The 19,750-nt window shown below is 37.7% G+C and overlaps 2 protein-coding genes across 3 annotated transcripts; both read left to right on the top strand.

Annotated features, from left to right (window-relative positions):
• The first annotated feature begins 62 nt into the window (after window positions 1-62).
• Window positions 63-10,168, top strand: LOC139124948 (uncharacterized). Its single transcript, XM_070691064.1, has 5 exons — window positions 63-669; window positions 1,932-2,038; window positions 2,613-2,785; window positions 7,479-7,593; window positions 9,490-10,168. Exons 1-5 carry the CDS (start codon window positions 225-227, stop codon window positions 9,850-9,852), a joined length of 1,203 nt encoding a protein of 400 aa, XP_070547165.1. The 5' UTR covers window positions 63-224; the 3' UTR covers window positions 9,853-10,168.
• A 1,780-nt stretch (window positions 10,169-11,948) lies between these two features.
• On the top strand, window positions 11,949-16,208 carry LOC139124947 (gastrula zinc finger protein XlCGF57.1-like). Of its 2 annotated transcripts, XM_070691062.1 has the most exons (3): window positions 11,949-12,137; window positions 12,698-13,060; window positions 13,421-16,208. In XM_070691062.1, exon 3 carries the CDS (start codon window positions 14,185-14,187, stop codon window positions 15,622-15,624), a length of 1,440 nt encoding a protein of 479 aa, XP_070547163.1. In that variant the 5' UTR covers window positions 11,949-12,137; window positions 12,698-13,060; window positions 13,421-14,184; the 3' UTR covers window positions 15,625-16,208. The 2 variants fall into 2 exon arrangements, with proteins under 2 accessions (XP_070547163.1, XP_070547164.1); XM_070691063.1 differs by lacking the exons at window positions 11,949-12,137; window positions 12,698-13,060 and adding an exon at window positions 13,075-13,216.
• Window positions 16,209-19,750: the final 3,542 nt, after the last annotated feature.

The raw sequence follows: 19,750 nt of genomic DNA, 5'->3' as shown, positions 1-19,750 counted from the left end.
CAGGTCATGTTAGTTGTGACCTTTGACCCTAGTAAAACAAAAACTTCGTCTTGCAGTTGCAAGTTGCAGTGCGGATCCGACAACAGGTGAAAACGCGGGAATTCTGAAGTTTATCATTGTATTATGTTGATGTTGATCTGCTCATTGGCATTTCATATATCAGTGGAGGCAACTTGTGTCTGTTTTATCGAATGCTGACTTTAAAATTTTAACCGAATCGCCAGATGTCAGACATAGGTTGTGACGAGGATAGTGGCAGTGCCCGGGGAGCGTGCGGCGGAGATGTCGAAACCGATCACGATCACATGTCAGAATGTCGGAGTTATCGATTCGGTGAGTGCAGACACCCAGACACATGTGGCCAAGAGGAGCACCCTCGGATAACGTACCCATCTGGGTCCGCATGGAATATGCATCACGTTGATAGGCTTCGTTTTGTGACTTACCAGTTTAAAATTGGCTATCAGCCAATCGCGAACTCTGACTACCAGGTGGTTCATCATGTAATATGCAAATGGCTATTGTCGAGCGAAAGTGATCTGAGGCGAATTCTTGGAGGCAGTAACGATTCCGCTGTTGCCGAGAAATTAAGAAAATTGTTAAAAGCCACGTCATTGGAGGTAGTACTTGGACACGAAGAGATACCTGTCATTTTGTCAGATATTGCAAGTAAGTTTTATCCCAGGAATTTATTTTTAAGTTGAGGTTCCATTGATGCACATCACCATATGCTTTAGGATGAATGAAGCTTGTCTTTGGATTGCTTTGTTAATTGCTCTGCCATTTCTTATTTGTATAATGTATTCCATACAGGACGGGCCGAACAAAATGCAACATAGGAAGTGCAAGGGCAATAGATCACAGTACACTTACCTGTAGTTTGGTGTTTTATTAATATCTTAACTGAGTAAATTTAAAGGGAGGGGTTGTCGGAACTGCGCCTGTGCGACTTTCTTGTTTACAAACAATATACTATATCTAGATGATTCGCATCAATGTAGCTACAATATTAACGTTTTACAATCTACATTATGATAAACATGTTTTGACTTTCATCAATCATCAACGTACCTAAGAATAGGATACAGTGTTTACACTGGTTGTGTGGGTCCAATATGAGCTTTGAGTGCAGTTCTAATGACCCAAACCCTTGAAGGAATAAAATGTTAACAATCTCTGTTGTGTTACTGTTGTAGAGTTTCATGATCAGACACTGTGCTGGTAGTGTAGTGCTTGTGGAAAATCTGGTCTCAATAAATATAGTACCGTCTGGTATAAACAAATGCAAATTGATGACATGGGAGAACCATTTGGTTTGATTTATGGGATTGTACGGTTGGAGGATTTTTGTTAAAACACATTGTCGGCTTTTGGCAGGAAAAAAATGAGCTTTCGGCTTCAGAAAAAATTGATTGACAATAGGAAATAATTGCTGTCACAGTAATGGAACAAATTGCAGAAAATAGCTATTTCTTCCAACACCCCCTCCTCCTAGAAAAATACACAAAAAACCCAAGTGGTTCAACCCCTATGTCCGGAATATTTACAAACTAACATTAAGCTACTGGTGAACTTGTCCAGAATTCCAGCATTCTCTGTGGATAGTAGGAATAGTTTTAAATGTATGGCAATACTTTTGAGTCATGGTTGTTGCTGGTCATAAGTACCAAGTACCATTTTCAGGCAAGGTCATTGATCAGAAATACATGTAGCCACTCTGTAGATTGGGCAATAATTTATTTTCATACATTTGCAGACATAATGACTAAATTTGGCTAAGTAAAGCAGTGGTTATCTCTGACAATCAACTAATTATTAATTGCTTACTAATGCCTGTGTTCTTCATGATTTTTTTACGTTTACTGTGTGCATGTTTTAATTATCCACGACCCCTTACTGATGCCATGTTCTTCATTCTTTTTTTGCTACAGATGAACTTCAAGAAGATCAGGATTGCTTTCTTCAAACTCTGAGAAAGTTCAGTAGCAATCATGACATGGAAAGTGAAGATGAAAAAACTCTGATAACAGCTGTTACAGTAAGTAGAAGTGGGAGTGACACTTTATTTCAAGAGAGAGCCTCACAGCGCTTGAATCCGTCTAGCTTATCTTACCAGTATTCATAGCATAGGAATGGTATTGTGTGTATACCAGTGTATGTGTACATACATATATATAATATATATATATATATATATATATGTTCGACTGTGGTTTTTCAGGTTGTCCCCAGTGTTGTCGGTGGCGGTGGTTATGATAAATTCGTTTGTAATATCCTACAAACGAATTTTTATTAATATATAATATATATATATATATATATATATATATATATATTATATATATATACACACATAAAAAACTGGTACGTATACATGCATGCATGCACACACACCTACATGTACATACATGTGTACATACATATCACTCAGTATATACATGCATACATTTCATATTATAAGTTGGATGGTAGCTTGATAAGTGCATTGAATAACTGATTGAACTGAAGATTGACATATCGACTTGAAGGTAGACATATCAGCCATTTTGGAGAATATCTGACAAATCAAATCTTGACCAATGCACACATCTTTGATTTCACATCTCCTTCAGAACTATCGGAACACATCCAATTTACCGCCTTTCCACATTTCTACTTTGCTGACATGGATAGAAATCTGCAAAGACTACAGACTGAATGGATACAGTCAGGGTTTACTGGATGAGTTACTGATTACAATCATCAACTCTGTATCATATCAAACTGGTTGTCCAGTGAAGGTGAAGTAAGTAATATGGGTAGTTTTCAATCGGGTTTGAACTCACAACATACAGCATCCAGTAACCCAGAGAAGAGGTAACAGACAGAATCGCTCGGCCAAATCCCCACTCTCTAAAAATGGTTTGTCTTTTGCACCGAGATCTTTTAGTATAACTTTCCCATCTCCCAAGTCGGTAAAAGGTGGATGAAACCAAAACCATACGTATTTTCACTCACTTAGGTTGGTCTATATAGTGGCCTTAGTCCATAAAAATCATGTTTGCAGTAATTATGTTTTCAGGGGCAGGATGAAGATTAAAGTCCCGGCAAAAAGTAATGTTTGAAAACAGAAAGTTTAAATTTTACCAATACTCGGGGAAACTCCAAAGTGTATTCTTTAGTATAACAAGAATGAAGTCATGGGTTACCAAACGTTTTATTATTTGACATTCTTTGGTCTTTCAAATTTCATATTTTTAGGGATTCGCTGGGACAGTTGACTTAAAAGTCTGTATTTTCAGGGACTGACTAGTACATTTGACTTCAAAATACATATTTTCAGGGACTTGCCGGGGCAGTTGCATATTATTAGGGACTAGGTGGGACAGTTGGGAGTGAAACAAGTTCTTATAATTATTTCTTATACACGAAAGGATTAGTGGATTGTCCTCAGAAAGGCTGCTTCTACTTAACCCCTTGGCTACCTTGAACGCCGGATATATCCGGCGCCATATTTAATTACCATATACCTTTAGTGCCGGAAATATCCGGCACATAGGCGAATTTGCTTCGTTTTTGTCCCTAAAAATCCCGTAATTTTGGCATCGGCACGCAGCGCGACTAAGATAGATCTATTCCAACCTTGCCCTCAATGTGATTGGGCCCCCGTACGTCGGAATACGGCCAAAATCTGGAAGCAAATGTCGTGACCCATGACCTCGACCCTGAAAGGTCAGGCTGATCACAGAAGCGTCGCGCTGATTGTTTATAGTTTTCAGAAGTACTGACGATCGCGCAAAATTTAGTTCAATTTCAAAAACCTGCCATGTTTAAGCCACATAAAGTAACAGCAAGTTTACTGCTTAGCTTGTTGGAAGATGATGAAGTCAGTGATTACGATGAAATATAATTTTTTACTATAACCCAGTGAAATTTCATAGCAGCCATATTGTCAAGATGACTGGTCACATGACTGGTCATGTGATATGTTGTTCCCTAAAATGTGTTTTAAATATTGTGAATTATTTTTTGATAAATCATAACCATTTTAGATGTATGTTTCTGCAAGGAAGACAGAAAGCAGGTATTTACAAATAAAATGTGTTGATTTTCAAATACAGAATTATGTCAGATGCTGAAGTTTGTGGTTCATTTACTCTGCTTTTAGTGAGAAAAATCTTAAACAGGTACATCTATAAATAAAGTAGTATTATTACATATATGTAAAGACAATGCCATGAAAATTGCAACTGTATTCAAATTTGCATCATTTTATGGAATCAAAACACGTCCTGATGCTTCAAATATTCTTCCCCAGCACATTCTTTGCCAACTCTGGTCACATGATGAATCATGTAACCAGTCACGTGACTGGAAATACAAAACCTATGTATAAGAAAGTGGGAAATTTCATGCTGATTCAGAAAATATATGTTTTTTTGGTGCTTACTTAAGTTTTACTCTAAGCAGTGTTGATGCAATGACCATACCCCAGATTTTATCAATATTTACGTAAGGGGCCTGGTATATAGGAATACATTGGCCTTGGTAGTCAAGGGGTTAAGCCGATTTGGAAAGTATTTTCTGAAATTGCAGCAAAATGGTTCTTCGTATTTCAACTTTTAGGGCATTTTGTTAGTCCCCACGGACACCGTCCGGGGGGACTTATAGGTTTGGTCATGTCCGTGCGTGTGTGCGTCCGTGCGTGCGTGCGTGCGTGTGTGTGCGTCCGTCCGTTCACGCAGATATCTCAGAGATGCAGGGAGAGATTTCATTCAAACTTGGTACAAGGATAACTTCATATGGCATACAGATGCACGTCAATTTGTTTTGTGAACGATCCAATATGGCCGCCAGGCGGCCATTTTATTATGATTTTTTTATGTAGAGAGCCATAACTCAGACATGTATCAACCGATTTTATTCAAAGTTGGTACAAGGACATTGACCAATGTCATAGATATGCATGTCATTTTGTTTTGTGATACGATCCAATATGGCCGCCAGGCGGCCATTTTATTACGATTTTTCATGTACAAACCTATAACTCAGACATGTTTCAACCGATTTTATTCAAAGTTGGTACAAGGACATTGACCAATGTCATAGATATGCACATCAATTTGTTTTGCGATACGATCCAATATGGCCGCCAGGCGGCCATTTTATTACGATTTTTTCATGTACAGAGCCATAACTCAGACATGTTGCAACCGATTTTATCAAGCATTGGTACAAGGACATTGACCAATGTCATAGATATGCATGTTGATTTGTTTTGTGATACGATCCAATATGGTCGCCAGGCGGCCATTTTGTTACAATATTTTCATATACAGTGCCATAACTCAGACATGTTTTAACCGATTTTATTCAAAGTTGGTACAAGGACATTGACCAATGTCATAGATATGCATGTCAATTTGTTTTGTGATACGATCCAATATGGCTGCTTAGTGGCCATTTTGTTACGATTTTTTCATATGCAGAGGCATAACTCAGGCATATCTTAACCGATTTTATTCAAAGTTGGTACAAGGACATTGACCTATGTCTTACATATGTACGTCGATTTGTTATGTGATACGATCCAATATGGCCGCTAGATAGGCAGCCATTGTATTACGATGTTTTCATGTACAGAGCAATAACTCAGACATGTTTCAACGGATTTTATTCAAAGTGGTACAAGGAGATTAACTAATGTCATACATATGCATGTCAATGTGTTATGTGATACGATCCAATATGGCTGCCTTGCAGCCATTTTGTTACGATTTTTTCATGTCAAGGGCCATAATACTCTAAGGCATATCTTAACCGATTTTATTCAAAGTTGGTACAAGGACATTAACCTATGTCATACATATGTATGTCAATTTGTTTCTTGATATGATCCAATATGGCTGCATGGCAGCCATTTTGTTACAATTTTTTCGTGTCCTTAGCCAAAACTTGGGCATGTCTCAACTAATTTTATTCACAGATTTTATTCAAACTTAGTACAAGGACATTGACCTATGTCATACATATGCACATTGATTTGTTTTATGATACAATCCAATATGGCCGCCGTGTGGCCATTTTTTCCGATTTTTTCATGTCCGGAACCATAACTCAGACATGTATCAAGCAAATTTATTCAAAGTTGGTACAAGGACATTGACTTATTTATACATATGTATGTCGATTGGTTTCACGAGATGGTCCTATGTGGCCACATGGTAGCAATTTTGTTATGGTTGTTTCATGTCGAGAGCCATAACTCTGGCAATTAAGTCTCAACTGATCTTATTCAAAGTTGGTACATGTACATTGACTTACGTCATACATATACATGTTGATTTTTAAACAGTAAAATCAAATATCGCTGCATAGCGGTGATTTTGTTACAATTTTCAGATGTACGGAGCTATAATTCAGACATATTTCCACCAGTATCATTCAAAGTTGGTACAAGGACATTGACCTATTTCATACATATGCTCGTCAATTTGTTTCACGTCATGTAGCAGCAACATGTCAATTATTGAATTTTCGTAAGTAGGCTTATATGTCAAGAAATACGTACTGCATCAAATTCATGAAACTTTATACTGATGTTAAGGTCACATTGCTTTAACATTGAACATTGAACATCAGTGTCATTTTAATTAATTTGTAATTGCATAAGTAATGAACTTTCCTAATTAGGATGATATAGCCACAAATTAATACAGCGTCAAATGTGATGAAACTTGATACAGATGTTGATCTCATAGTGTTGTAAATACTGCATCAAACTTTATGAAATATGGTACCAGTGATAATCTGTCAAGTGATAGAATTGTATGCAAAAATGTTTTGCAACATCCTGTTGATTAATTCCTAGTTGACTCATTTTATGAACTTTAGGATGGTGGCCTACATTGGTTTTATGTTTTCATCACCATGGAACTCATTCTTGGCCATTGAGCGCCATCTGTATCAAAGTATTTTTATCACAGACCTAATTAATGAAGAGGACTCTATCCTCTCTGAGGACATGTAATCAAAGTACCCATATTAACAAGTGGGACTGTGTCATCAACGATGACTTGTTTAGCATATTTTTGTATTTTTTTTTGGGGGGGCATGTGAAAATGCTCAGAATTTGTTCTATGAACACTGCCTGTATCTGTAATGCCTCTATTGTAATGGATGGCTTTTAAATCAACCGTATCACCAATCTGATTAAAATCAGATGTAGAGTATGACGACGTCTTCTTATGCGTACGCGGCTCTCGCTGTCACCTCTCACTACGGCGACAGCGAGAGAATATCGCGTATGCATAAGAAGACGTCGCCGTACTCTACTTCTGATTTAATCAGATTGCCGTATCAGTAACAATGTAACTCATGGAAGATTTTGTTGGTTCGTACAAAAACTAGAAAAAATTCACCCACTGCATCTGTAGCTTTGCCCAAAAATCTGAGGAACAATATTTATTTACAGATTTTTTCTTGCCTTGCTATTTCAGACAACACAAGGCGGCAAGCTCTATCACAGTATGTGGACAGAATGTCTCGGTTGGCAATGACATTGAAGTGTCCGGAGCCAATGGAGGTGTACTACATGTCATAACCTCTGCTGAAGTATGTTTACAATGTCTGCGTTGACCGGTTGGCATTAGACAAACTTGACATATTGTTTAATCCTTGAGTGCTATAATGTTTCCTACCAAGCTTTTAGTGCAACATTTTACCTATTTTTGTGAATTTTTCAGCAATTGTTTTCGTAGATTTTGACCAAATGGACTCCGCATTTCATCAGCTACAGTTTTTAGCTCCTCAATTTTATATACTGAGGAGCTATTAGAATTGAAAACCAGTATGGCGGCGTCAACTTTTACTTCCTTCTGTCAAACCAGTATGGCGGCGTCAACTTTTACTTCCTTCTGTCAAGATTCGGCCAATTAACTTCCATCTGTGTGTCCATGTGTCATGTGATAAACTGGTGCATGTTGGGGCCAATTACAGTGAAATTCCATCAAGCTGCAAAACTTCATTAGCCAAGGTGTTGTTTTAATCGATGTGTATTAGCGATTTTTAGGACATTAACACACTGGCTTGATGTGGTCTTGTTTACATCTTTAATCAGCTACACCTCTCAGTTACACATCACACCAGGGCCACTCCACTGTACGCCAGACAGAGAAACATAAACAAATCACCAAGCTTTGCAATGTCATGTATCTTTCTTTTTTATCAAAACTTTGGCAAAAATCTGAAAAATTGACGAGGGTATATTTTATGCGGGCAGCAAAAATTGACTTGTGGCGCTCAAAGGATTAAATCGAGGTGTTGCCAACACTGTCAGGTGCTATTATCAGCTGAGCGGTAATGTGAATCTATCATAAAGGAATCAACTCTTCAAAAGTTGAAACATTGTCCAGCGGGAGGTCAGATGTAGTCAAAACAACACCACCTGATCCACACACACCACTCAGGCAAAAAGCCTTGTATTCAACAGCAAGTGATACGTCCTAGACAGTTGGCAGGCTGTGCATGGATATGGGTGGTGCTCTTGTTTTGACTATGTCTGACCTCCTGACAGTGTTTCAACTTTTGCAGAGTTGATTTCTTTGTAAAACTGCCCAGCTGATAGTTACGCCTGATTCAGATAATATGTCCAGTTCATCTAAAGCCAACTGGTCAACACAAACCACTGTATTTATGATTGATTCGGTATGTTTTGTGAGCAGTTTTCTTTTCTAGGATATCACTGTTATTACCGGTATACATCAACCATCGAGAGCAATAGATTTTTGCATGCGCTAAAAAGCTGCACAGAAAGCCAGTTCCGTAAAATTTACGTGTAGTGAACAGGCTATCCAGAAGCACATACAAGATAGCGTTCCATAGGTATATGCTACATATCAAAAGAAATAATTTTGACATTGCACAAAAAGAGTCAACACTCGCCCTAGTCACGAATGTACGGTATGACAATAATAAGGTTATCATGAAAATACCACACAGGATTTGGACATTGGTGTTGCACATAGCCCGACGTGAATGCTGCAGCAATGTCATTCCAGGCTTTTCATTTAAAATTTTATCAATTCGATTCTGATCTACCACTTTTGTAAGAAAAGCACCATCTCTTGCATCTCGAAAATCAAAAATTTTATTTTTCCCCAAAGAGTTAACAGGGGGATGGCAGCCATTTTGAATGGCAATTATTGTTAAATAATGGGTTATTTGTCTCTCTTGTACCAAATTTTGCAAACTGATCAATGATTTTTATTCTTGATTCGGAAAGAGAATGGTCAAAAGTTTCATTGAGGAAAGTTTGAGCAAAGGTTTAATTCTTTCACTTTTGAGTTACATAGGTACCTTGACCCTTTCACCACCATGGTTTGTCCCAAATCCATTGTTTTCTATGGTAAAGTTGGACCTGTATACAGGGAACTGGGGGTGAAAGGGTTAAATCCTGACCAAGTTTAAAATGTAAATGACCATACAACGGTCTCTGATATTCTGTTACAGAGCAATGTAAGACGAGAACCAGCAACTCCTGAAGATGTCCTGCCATATTTGGTAAGCAAGGCACTGACCGTCGCAGACAAGAGCGCATTTGCCAGTCAGAAGTATTGTACTGTGTACCAACTCTCTATCCAAGTCTGTGACTCCCCGGACGATTCCGTGAATCATATCCACGTATTCCTGGTTCGGTGTCACATCTCTCGTAACACACTGGAGTCCATGTCACACTGCCCAATTCCAAATCCACTGAAACAGTCCTATCTTTTGTATGAAAAGATACCGTGCCTTACAATATACAATGCCACATTGATATCAATTCTCTACAGAACTTTAAAGTCTTTGATGTTACTCTTTCAAAAAATTTGAATTTTACATTCGTCAGAGCAGCATGGAATAATTTGATAACATTTAATTAGGAACACAGCAGAATTCCTTGCTGTAGGATTCAGGATATAGCAGTGGACAATGCTATTTTCAGCCTCATCAACAAGACTGAAGTATAGTGGACTGATGCTTATTGTAGGATTCAGGATATAGCAGTGGACAATGCTATTTTCAGCCTCATCAACAAGACTGAAGTATTGTGGACTGATGCTTATTGTAGTACCATTTAATGGTATTCTACTGGGCTTTTTGTATTTATATAAATCATTAAAGCACCAATACCAGGCTGAAATACAATGCAAGACCATCTATTTTTTTACTTATTCCCATTTACCCTATCACCAATATGGTTTAGCCCAAAACCATTGTTATCAGTGGTAAAAGACAAGTGGAGCTGTGTACAGAGAAGGGTGGGGGGGGGGAATGAACAGGTTAATCTACTGAGTGGTTGCTGTTTGCTAAGGCCAAGGTAAGTAGATTCCTTATTTATCATTACCATGCATGTAGGCTTTTTGGTTTCAGGTCGGAACCTGATCTATAAAGCAAATTTCAAAAAAAAACTATTGAATGGTCATTTTCTGAGAAGTTTTGATTGAAAGTGAGAACAAATTCTAAAAAAAATTACAAATGATTGATTCGTATCTGAATTACCTGTTTTATAATAAAAGACAAGACTTTCAAAAATTTGTTAACAAAGTGCAGAAAAGCTAAGTGGCAAAGACTCTTATTCAAATACACTGTGTATTTTTCATGAAAACCTCTAAAACTCCATGTGTGCAAAACAAGGAATTCACTTTTGGTGAGTTTTCAGTATTTTTGTTCTGTACATCAAGTGCAGTTTGACTTACGTTCTTCTGAAAATATCAGTATTCAATTTGTAAACATACCTGCGTACATGCATCCTATAGACTGCACGCTGTGTGGAGAAGCTGAATACTGGTTCAAAGGTATACAGTCACCTGTAATCTAAATATGCCCCTATATGGTCAAAGGGGCGTTCCTTAGTATTCAAAATGCCCATGTGAGGACGCTGTTTTTAAAAAGCGGCCACCCGCTTAAAATCTGTGATTGGTTCGATTTTCTCTTTCCATGGTAACTGTGGCAAAATTTGAACAGGTGGCAGTATACCTTTAACATGATGTAGGGGGTTGAATAAGAAACTCTAGCTGTACAGAACAAAATTACTGAAAATAAAAGCCATCCTGATTACTGGTAACTTTTTTCTCGCACTCCTCATTTGGATACTTTTTCCAACAACAAATGTACAGTCCTCTACTGTGTGCGGAGTAAATGTTGCACATTAGATAATCAGGACTGTATTTGAGAAAAAGATAAAAAAATGTTTACATACTGTAAATAGTGAATTTCTACCTGTTAAAAGTTATTTACATTTTTTAAAGTTTATTTACTGTCAAGTTATTAAAGTTCATTCAGTTCAAATTAAATGTTTGTCATTGTTTGTTGCTTTAAACCATACATCTGAAGTTTTTCATTGTTTTACTTTTATGACAACATGACAATAACGGTTTCTTTGTCACATGCATGCTCAGTATTTCCATGCAAGCTGTCTAAATTATGGAATTCTCATTTATAATTCATAAAAAAAGGACTCCAGTTCCGTCGTGATGTTATATGCTTTTATTATCTTATGCTTACATCCAAAATTACATTGTGATATCAAAATCTAGTGGAAAGAAATAAGCTAACAAACAGAACAAGAAGTTCAAAAAGCCAAAAGTTGCTACATGTACTGACCACAATTATACCCTTGGGATCGAGCTATATTAGGAAGACATTAAAATCTAAAATATCTATATAGAGCAGTGATGTATTTGGCCAAGAACCATTCTGTATCTGACACAGTCTTCAATTTGCGCCAAAAGGGGCGCTCTGAAAATAAAAAAATGTGTTCCAGAAAGTAATTTTGATGGATTTTTTTTTTCTTTCACCCTAGTGAGCCATCTTTTTTTTTCTAAGCCCCCCCCCTGGCTGAATTTATGTGTCACTGACATTCGCTGGGAATATTTTTTTTTTAAAATCCTCCAGACCCCCCCCATATATTAAATGGTGCATTCCTATTCGACCCCCCTGAGTTGTTTTATAGGGTCAGAGGTCACAACAAACGACCTGTGGTGGCGCGCTTCTACAAAACTTACTTCTTTTGCTGAGCTGTCAGGCATCGTCCCCCGTTGCACCTGCTTCTCCTGGCCTCTCTAATAATACCGGTATATTGTGTGACAAAGCGTTGTTTTATACACTGTAGTAAGGTTAGTTACATGGCGGGTATTTCAATGTCTCTGCCTCGCTTCATTTGCAGTAAGCAGTAGTAGGTAAATCGTTCTGCAGGCCGTCACTACGTTTGGATGCAAAACACGGCTTCAAGATGATGCGAGTAACAATAACATGTTCATCGGCGCGATTTCGACAAGATGATTAAATTTGTGATCCAACAAGGCACATGGGAGTGTAGTTCTGAATGTTTTGTGTGAGCGCACGGCCAGTTGAAATGCCGGGTTGTGTGTAGATTGAGTGATTCTGTTTGGCTTGATGTCTGCCTATCCCTTTAATCCAAATGGTTTAGCCCAAATCCATTATTATCAATGGTGATTTTAGACCTCTTTATAAGGAATGGGGATGAATCGTTGATATCACAGTATATGTATATGGCTATTGATAAAAAGATGACCCACAAAACTGCTATGATTGTCTTGCATATATAAAAAGGTGGTATATATAATTGCGTGTCCAGTCGATTACAAGTTTTATGAAATTTTAAAGTTATATTATTTGATTATAATCTTATCACTTTATATTTCACATTTTACAGAGCTTGATGTGACAAAAGAAAATGGACTTACAGTCAATTCAAGGATTGATTCGATCAAATCAATATGCCACTATGAATGATCTGTTATTTCAACAATTTGGTTTTCAAGTACTTGCAAACAACATCCATGAGGAGAATACAGACACATATCCCATCCTGGTCCAATCTGTTCTGAGAGAATCAGACGTAGAAATCTGGGGAGGATTTTGTGTCCATGCATACATTGTCAAACTTGACTTTCAAAAGACTCCAGGCCAACCTGAGATGTGTTTAGCCATCCTGTTGAAAAATAAGTACACTCCTGATGTGAAAAGACTGGGAGCACCATTTAAACTTCAAGCCTATCATCTGCAGTGGATTCAGGTTCGTTTTCAAGTAAATGTTTCCTTAACAAACTGAACAAAGTTGGACCCAAGGAATAAGTTCCAATTGCCGCACTGAGTTCAGCTGAAGCTTGCCAAGAATTGTATGGTTGACAGGTTGACCATGATATACATAAAAAATTTGTGACAAAAAATGGTAGACCCATTCATTGACCATGTCAGTTTATTTGTGGTACTGTTGTTTTGAGTTGAGTCATACAAATAGCATCCATATAGTATGCAGTAGATGATTGAACCAATCAGGTTTTTACTGTTGATATTTATGAAAGCACATAGTGATTTAGAATGTGTCAGGCAGTGCAGCAGTAACTCTTGTCCTTTGTCACCTATATCCACACAGGATGTTTTAGATGAAGACCTGGATGGTATGCCTGTCGGAGATTCCAAGGAAATTCCATTCATTGCTATGTATGATGCAGTTGAATTGTCGGAGACAGAAAGAATAGCAAAAGATATCAGATCATGGAAAGAAATGAATTTGGTTCAAAAAAGTATCATGCCAGTAATTTCTAGAGAACAGGACAGAATGTTAGAAAAAATGGAAACTACCAGCACTGTGAACAAATCAGCTTTGAGAGGAGAGTCATATGACCTTTCACCTTCAGGTGATGGCCAAGTATGTCAGGTTGTGCCAATAAACACAGTTGATATGAATAATCATTCAGATGTTGAACCATCTCCAAGTGATTTGAGAGATGATAACCAAAAGAGGAGAATTGATGGACAAAATTTAGATGCCAAGGATGTTTCGGAAGGAATAATCAAGACATCACAAGATTGTTACATTTCAGCAGATTTAGAAAACATTCCTAACACAGATGTTGAGACAAAATACATAGTGAGAAATCAAGAATTGAAACAGGTCAGACATATGAAAAAGTTGTGCCAGAATATATTGAAGGACAAATAAAGGAAAGAGAAGAGATAGAAAGTACTGATACAGTTAACCAATCACCTGTGAGAGAGAAATCACACGATGCCAATCAACCAATTGCAGGACAGATCTCAAGTATTGCTGGCCAGTTAGTTCAGGAAGAGGCAGATTTGAATAAAGTGTTGCAAGAAGCACACAATGACAGCCATGGTTGTTGTGAAGATGATAATATGGAACAAATGAACAATAATATGAAGGATAATAAGAGTTCTGAAGAAACAGACAACATGCCTGACTCAGATTTTGCCGTACTAAAAACTAATGCAGAACATTTCATGGAAGAACTTCAAGGAGATGTGAGTGACTCCAACACTGCTGCCACCAAAGCATTGGCTGTGACCTCACAACCGACAGAAACAAAAGAAGTTCTACACAGTGACACTGAGGGCAATAGTAGCAGTGATGCTGATTCATCTTATCATCCAAAGACAGAGAGTGATTGCAATAAACACTACACTCCGCGCACACGAAAATCCAACAGGCCGAGAGCTGCATCCGATAAGGCGCTGGGTGTTGCATCTTATTATCGAGAAATGGAGAATGATAGCGATGAGGAATACACTCGGCAAACACGGAAATCCAACAGAAGGAGAGCTTCATCAGATAAGGCACTGGGTGACACATCGTATTATCCAGAGACAGAGAATGATAGTTATGATGAATACACTCCGCAAACACGGAAATCCAACTGGCAAAGAGCCACGTCTGGTAAGGCACTGAAAACAAGGAAGAAACGAAAAGAGAAGTTCCAATGTGAGGATTGTGGGAAGAGTTTGAGAATGGAAAAGAGATACAGTCTGCACATGGAATGGCATAAAAACAAAGGCCACAAAAAGAGAAGGCAGAAGCCAAACGTCAGAGACAACCAGTGTTGCATTTGTGGAACACAGTATACAACCATGACAACATTGAAAGCTCATTTGAGATCTAAACACCCTGGGGAGAAATCATATACCTGTGAAATATGCGGAGCCAGTTTTGTCACAGACGAAAGCAAGTATAAACACATAACGGAAATTCATGGTGACAGTATGTTGCAGTGTGACCAATGCGACATGGCCTTCCGGTCTTCTGGTGCCTTGGGACAACACAAAATGACCAAACACATACCACTGGAATTGTGGAACCACCATTGTGACGTGTGCAGTAGATTTCCTTATAAATCTGTGTTACAGACACATATGAAATCACACTCGGATGAGAGGAACTTTTACTGCCAGGTTTGTGGGAAGGACTTTAAAAAGAAAGATCATTATGTTAGACATGTGAAGAACCATGAAGGCGAGAAACCATACATGTGTGAGCATTGTGGAAAGAACTTTGGTCGCAAGGAACACCTCATGCAACATTCAGTGGTTCACACAAAAGAGAAAAACTTTTTATGCGATTACTGTGGTAAAAGTTTCAGTAATAAGGCAAATCTTTACGTACACAGAAGGCAGCACACTGGAGTACGTCCTGTGGTGTGTAAGATATGTGGACAAGGTTTTCACCGCCAAAGAGGTCTTGCAAAACATATGGAGAAAATACATCCAAATCCAATGACACAATCAAATGACATTGGAACACATGACAATGCCACAACAGATGCAGTTTCTCAGATCTCATGATTTCCAGTAATGCTTACATAGGAGTTACATGTGATAGAGGGACTGTGCATGTATTGTAACCCTTTTACCACAATGGTTTGGCCTTAACCAATTGTTAGTGTAGACCTGCTTACTGACAATTGGGGGTGAACAGGATAATGTAGCGTGTGCCAGTTTTCAAATTTTACAACACTTTCCTGGTTCATAGCTTGTGTGGATTCATTCTGATGCCTTTTTGAGTACATTGTGTTTTCATTTTCTGCTGTTTTGAAAATTATAAAATTTTCACAACAGAATGGCACTAATTTGTCTCTCTGAGCCAAAATTGTGCATGACGAATTCTGATTTTTAGTTCATATTTGATATGTATATAAATACCAAAAAGAGCTTATATAGCGAGTCGGTGGCGTCTGTATGTATGTGTGGATGTATGTCCATCACATGCAAAGCTCCTGAACCACTGCTCTTACCATCTTAGTATTGGTGTACAGGTAGACCCAGGGGTTGAGATGTGATGTTGTTCAAATGAACATGTCAGTGTCAAAAATATACAAATGAGGTAAGGAAAAGGGGAAATCCTGCAAATGTGTGGGGAGTGGTGGCATTAACTGAAAACAGCCCACACATCTGAGTTTGAGATTCTGTAATCTCGAACCTATTTGTATGCAGTGTACCTATTATGTGTAGGAATGGTGGCAATGACTGAAACAGGCTTATGAGTCATTTCCGGTCATTGTTCATGAACTGTTACATATTAGCAGACCTGCGCAAATTAAAAGGGACTGTGTTGAAACATTCATCTGCTGATCATGTTGTTAAAGTTGACCTCCAGTACCTAAAGTTTCAGACCTTATTTACTTTTGTCATTCTTGTTTTTCTGGTTTAAATATTTCTTGAATGGACCAATTCAAACCAAATATGAGCACACTGTCCTTGATGGTATTTTTATGATAATTTAGGGGAATCCCTTAAATTCCGTGAAAATTTTGGCATTTGTTGAAAACTATACAGGAAAAGCATGCATTTCTTTATATGTTTGTGGGATTGGGTTTTTTCCGTCTGCACGACTTTATTGTTGATGAACATTGCATCTTCCAGAATTGGCAAGTAATGTTGTGCAAATCTGAAGCACATTAATATTTGATGCATGTTTATAGTTCACCCTATTTGTAGATAGCTTTCCAATCAGTGCAAGACTTTGCAAAAAAAACAAACAATGATTGTGTCCTTTCATAGATATGAAGCTGCTTCAGCTGTTGTCAGTAGTTTTGTTAAAGCTGCCATTTTGAAATTTGGATATGCATACCAGGACAACGTCTGATCTCAGTCCAGCCTAATATTCTGTTGTCAATAATAAGATTGGATATTATCATACAATCTGTTTTGACATTTCATCAATTGTGGTGTTTCTTGCTATCTAAGATAGAATCACAGGTGCTTGGCTTGTTGCTTTGCGAATCCTCTATAGTATATGGTACAAGAAGAAAAGATACTATAGATTTGCAAAGTGATGAGCCAAGCGCCTGTAGGTAGAATGTGCCACCGGGACAGATATTAAGTCTCAAACTTTTACAAATCTTTCTGGATCTACCACTTGTACTTGTCAGGGCAGTGGCATTTTAAAGCTCCTGGAGTAAGAAATATTTTGCACCATCTTAATTTTTCGAAAAATTTTCATTTCTCTCCTAGAGTTAACAAAGGCATGGCAGCCATTTTGAAATTCTAAGATTGGTAAACATTTTGTAAAATCTTTCTCTGGTACCAAACTTTGCATGGTGACTCCGGATTTTTATTCTAGAATTGGTTCAAAAATGGTTGAAATATTTCTTGAGGAGAGTCTGAGCAATACTTTAATACCTTGACTATCGAGGCACATGCTGCCTTACAGTGTTTTGTGTTAGATACTTGGATTCTGTTCTATGCATGGTTTTAAAATTTCCTTTAGTAACATGGGGTAAGTTGAGCCATCGCTGTTTATATTTATTAACTGCACTTACATGTATACAATTTATCATGGTTGCTCTACCCCACAATTCTATCTTTGTTGTTCCCATCATATTATATGCCAATGTTTAGAAACGGGGAATAACATTTCTTATGAACACAGCAGAAATCTTTGTTGCAGAAGTCAGTATATATCAGCGGACGATGCTATTTTCAGCCTCATCAGCAAGACTGAAGTATGGTGGACCCAAACTATTTTTAGTGCTATTTTATGTTATCCTCTGGAGCTTTCTGTATCCATTTGAACCATTAAAACAACAATACCAGGCTGCAGTATAATGCAATGGCATCTTGTATTTTCTAGCTCATATTTGGTATGTATATAAATACCAAAAAGAGCTTATATGGTGAGTCGGTGGCGTCTGTATGTCTGTATATATGTATGTGGGTATGTATGTGCGGATTTATGTCTGTCACACGCAAAAGCTCCCATACCGCCAAAGCTACCATCTCAGTATTTGGTGTACAGGTAGATGCAGGGGTTGAGATGTGACTTTGTTCAAATGAACATGTCAGTGTCAAAAATGTGCAAATGAGGTAAGAAAAAGAGAAATCCTGCAAATGTGCAGGAGTGGTGGCATGCCAGTGACTGAAACAGGCTACTCCACTGACCTTGAGTCATTTCCTGTCATTGTTTATGAACTGTTACATATTAACAGACTTGCTCAAACTAAGAGGGACTACCTGTTTCTGCTATGCATGTTGCTAAAGTTGACCTCCAGTACCTAAAGTTTCAGACCTTATGTACTTTTTTCATTCTTGTTTTTCTGGTTTAAATATTTCTTGTTGTTTTTCTGGTTGTACTGTGCAGAAATCATTGTCATAACATCAACGTAGAATTTTCCTGCACTGAACAGATAGAAACAACATTTATTGTTGAACTTTGGTACCCATACTGGTATATACCAATTCTGATCAAATGTGAGCGACACTGTATCATTGCGGTATTTTTTGTATGTACTTATTTCCATTTGCCCTATCACCACTATGGTTTGGCCCAAACCCATTGTTATCAATGGTGAGTGTGGACCTGTTTACAGGGAATTGGGGGTGAACAGGTTAACCTGGTGAGTTTTTTCTGTTTGCTAAGGCCAAGGTAAGTAGATTCTTTGTAAGATGGCATTTCGATAAACAAAATGGGAATTTGTTACATTAAACTGTAGAATGAAATTTAGGAGAATAAAATGGAGAGCAATAATGTTGAACTATAAAATATAATGTTGCATTGTGAAACTGTGAAATTATGAAGTAGCAGGTAAAGTAATAAAATGTAAAATAGAATGTAGAAAGAGACAGAATGTTGAGTTGTAAAATTGAAAGTAAAATAAAAGTAGCAATATTGGCATGGATGGGACACCATAGACTTAATGTCAGTATAGCTCTCATTAAAGGTGTACTGCACTTTGATTGGTTACCAACAAAAGACCATAAAAGCTTCAGAGAGATGTTTTGGATTCTACTATTTAGCCATCTCATCTTTGAAAATGTCACTGTTTCAATTCTTGGTGAGGATTTGGATTCAGTCGATTTAAAGGAATACAGTCACCTGTACTCTAAATATGCCCATATATGGTCAAAGGGGCGTTCTTTGGTATTCAAAATGCCCATGTGAGGGCGCTGTTTTTAAAAAGCGGCCACCCGCTTATAATCTGTGATTGGTTTGATTTTCTCTTTCCATGGTAACTGTGGCAAAATTGGAACAGGTGACTGTATACCTTTATGGTGTTTATGCACATACTTGCCGCAGCCATAATTCAGTTGCAACTCGAAATTATTTAGCGGTTAAAATCTAAGTTGTGCCTTCATCACCAATGTTTTAACAACATTTTGTGGTTGCACTTTGTTTAGAATTTTTACAAAAGATGCATTTGATTTCAAACAATCTTATTGAAAACATGAAAAAAGATGATACTAATGAGGCTTTAAGTCTTGGACAGTGAATACCAATGATTTTGTGGTTGATTTTGCTCATTTAAAGGGGATGTTCACTGAGGCTAATTTTTTTATATGTGCTAGCAGTTGGGTTGCCTTTTCCTGAAAAGCCATTTTCGCCGTTCATCACTCGTTTGTTTTTCACAAAAACAGAGTGAGACAAAAATAGTGACGGAAGTTGCAGTTTAGGCCTACATCAACTAAATGTATT

Source organism: Ptychodera flava, assembly GCF_041260155.1.
Source record: "Ptychodera flava strain L36383 chromosome 23 unlocalized genomic scaffold, AS_Pfla_20210202 Scaffold_24__1_contigs__length_23054250_pilon, whole genome shotgun sequence".
Taxonomy (NCBI): Eukaryota; Metazoa; Hemichordata; class Enteropneusta; family Ptychoderidae; genus Ptychodera; species Ptychodera flava.
The sequence above is the reverse complement of the archived record's forward strand: the minus strand, read 5'-3'. Positions and strand labels throughout refer to the sequence as shown.

Excerpts from the sequence above, each read along its gene's own strand:
- LOC139124948 (XM_070691064.1), top strand. The coding sequence starts at position 225 with ATGTCAGACATAGGTTGTGACGAGGATAGTGGCAGTGCCCGGGGAGCG. Across the intron at positions 670-1,931 it reads CATTTTGTCAGATATTGCAA|ATGAACTTCAAGAAGATCAG; the intron begins GTAAGTTTTATC and ends TTTTTGCTACAG. Across the intron at positions 2,786-7,478 it reads GGTTGTCCAGTGAAGGTGAA|ACAACACAAGGCGGCAAGCT; the intron begins GTAAGTAATATG and ends TTGCTATTTCAG.
- LOC139124947 (XM_070691062.1), top strand. The coding sequence starts at position 14,185 with ATGGAACAAATGAACAATAATATGAAGGATAATAAGAGTTCTGAAGAA.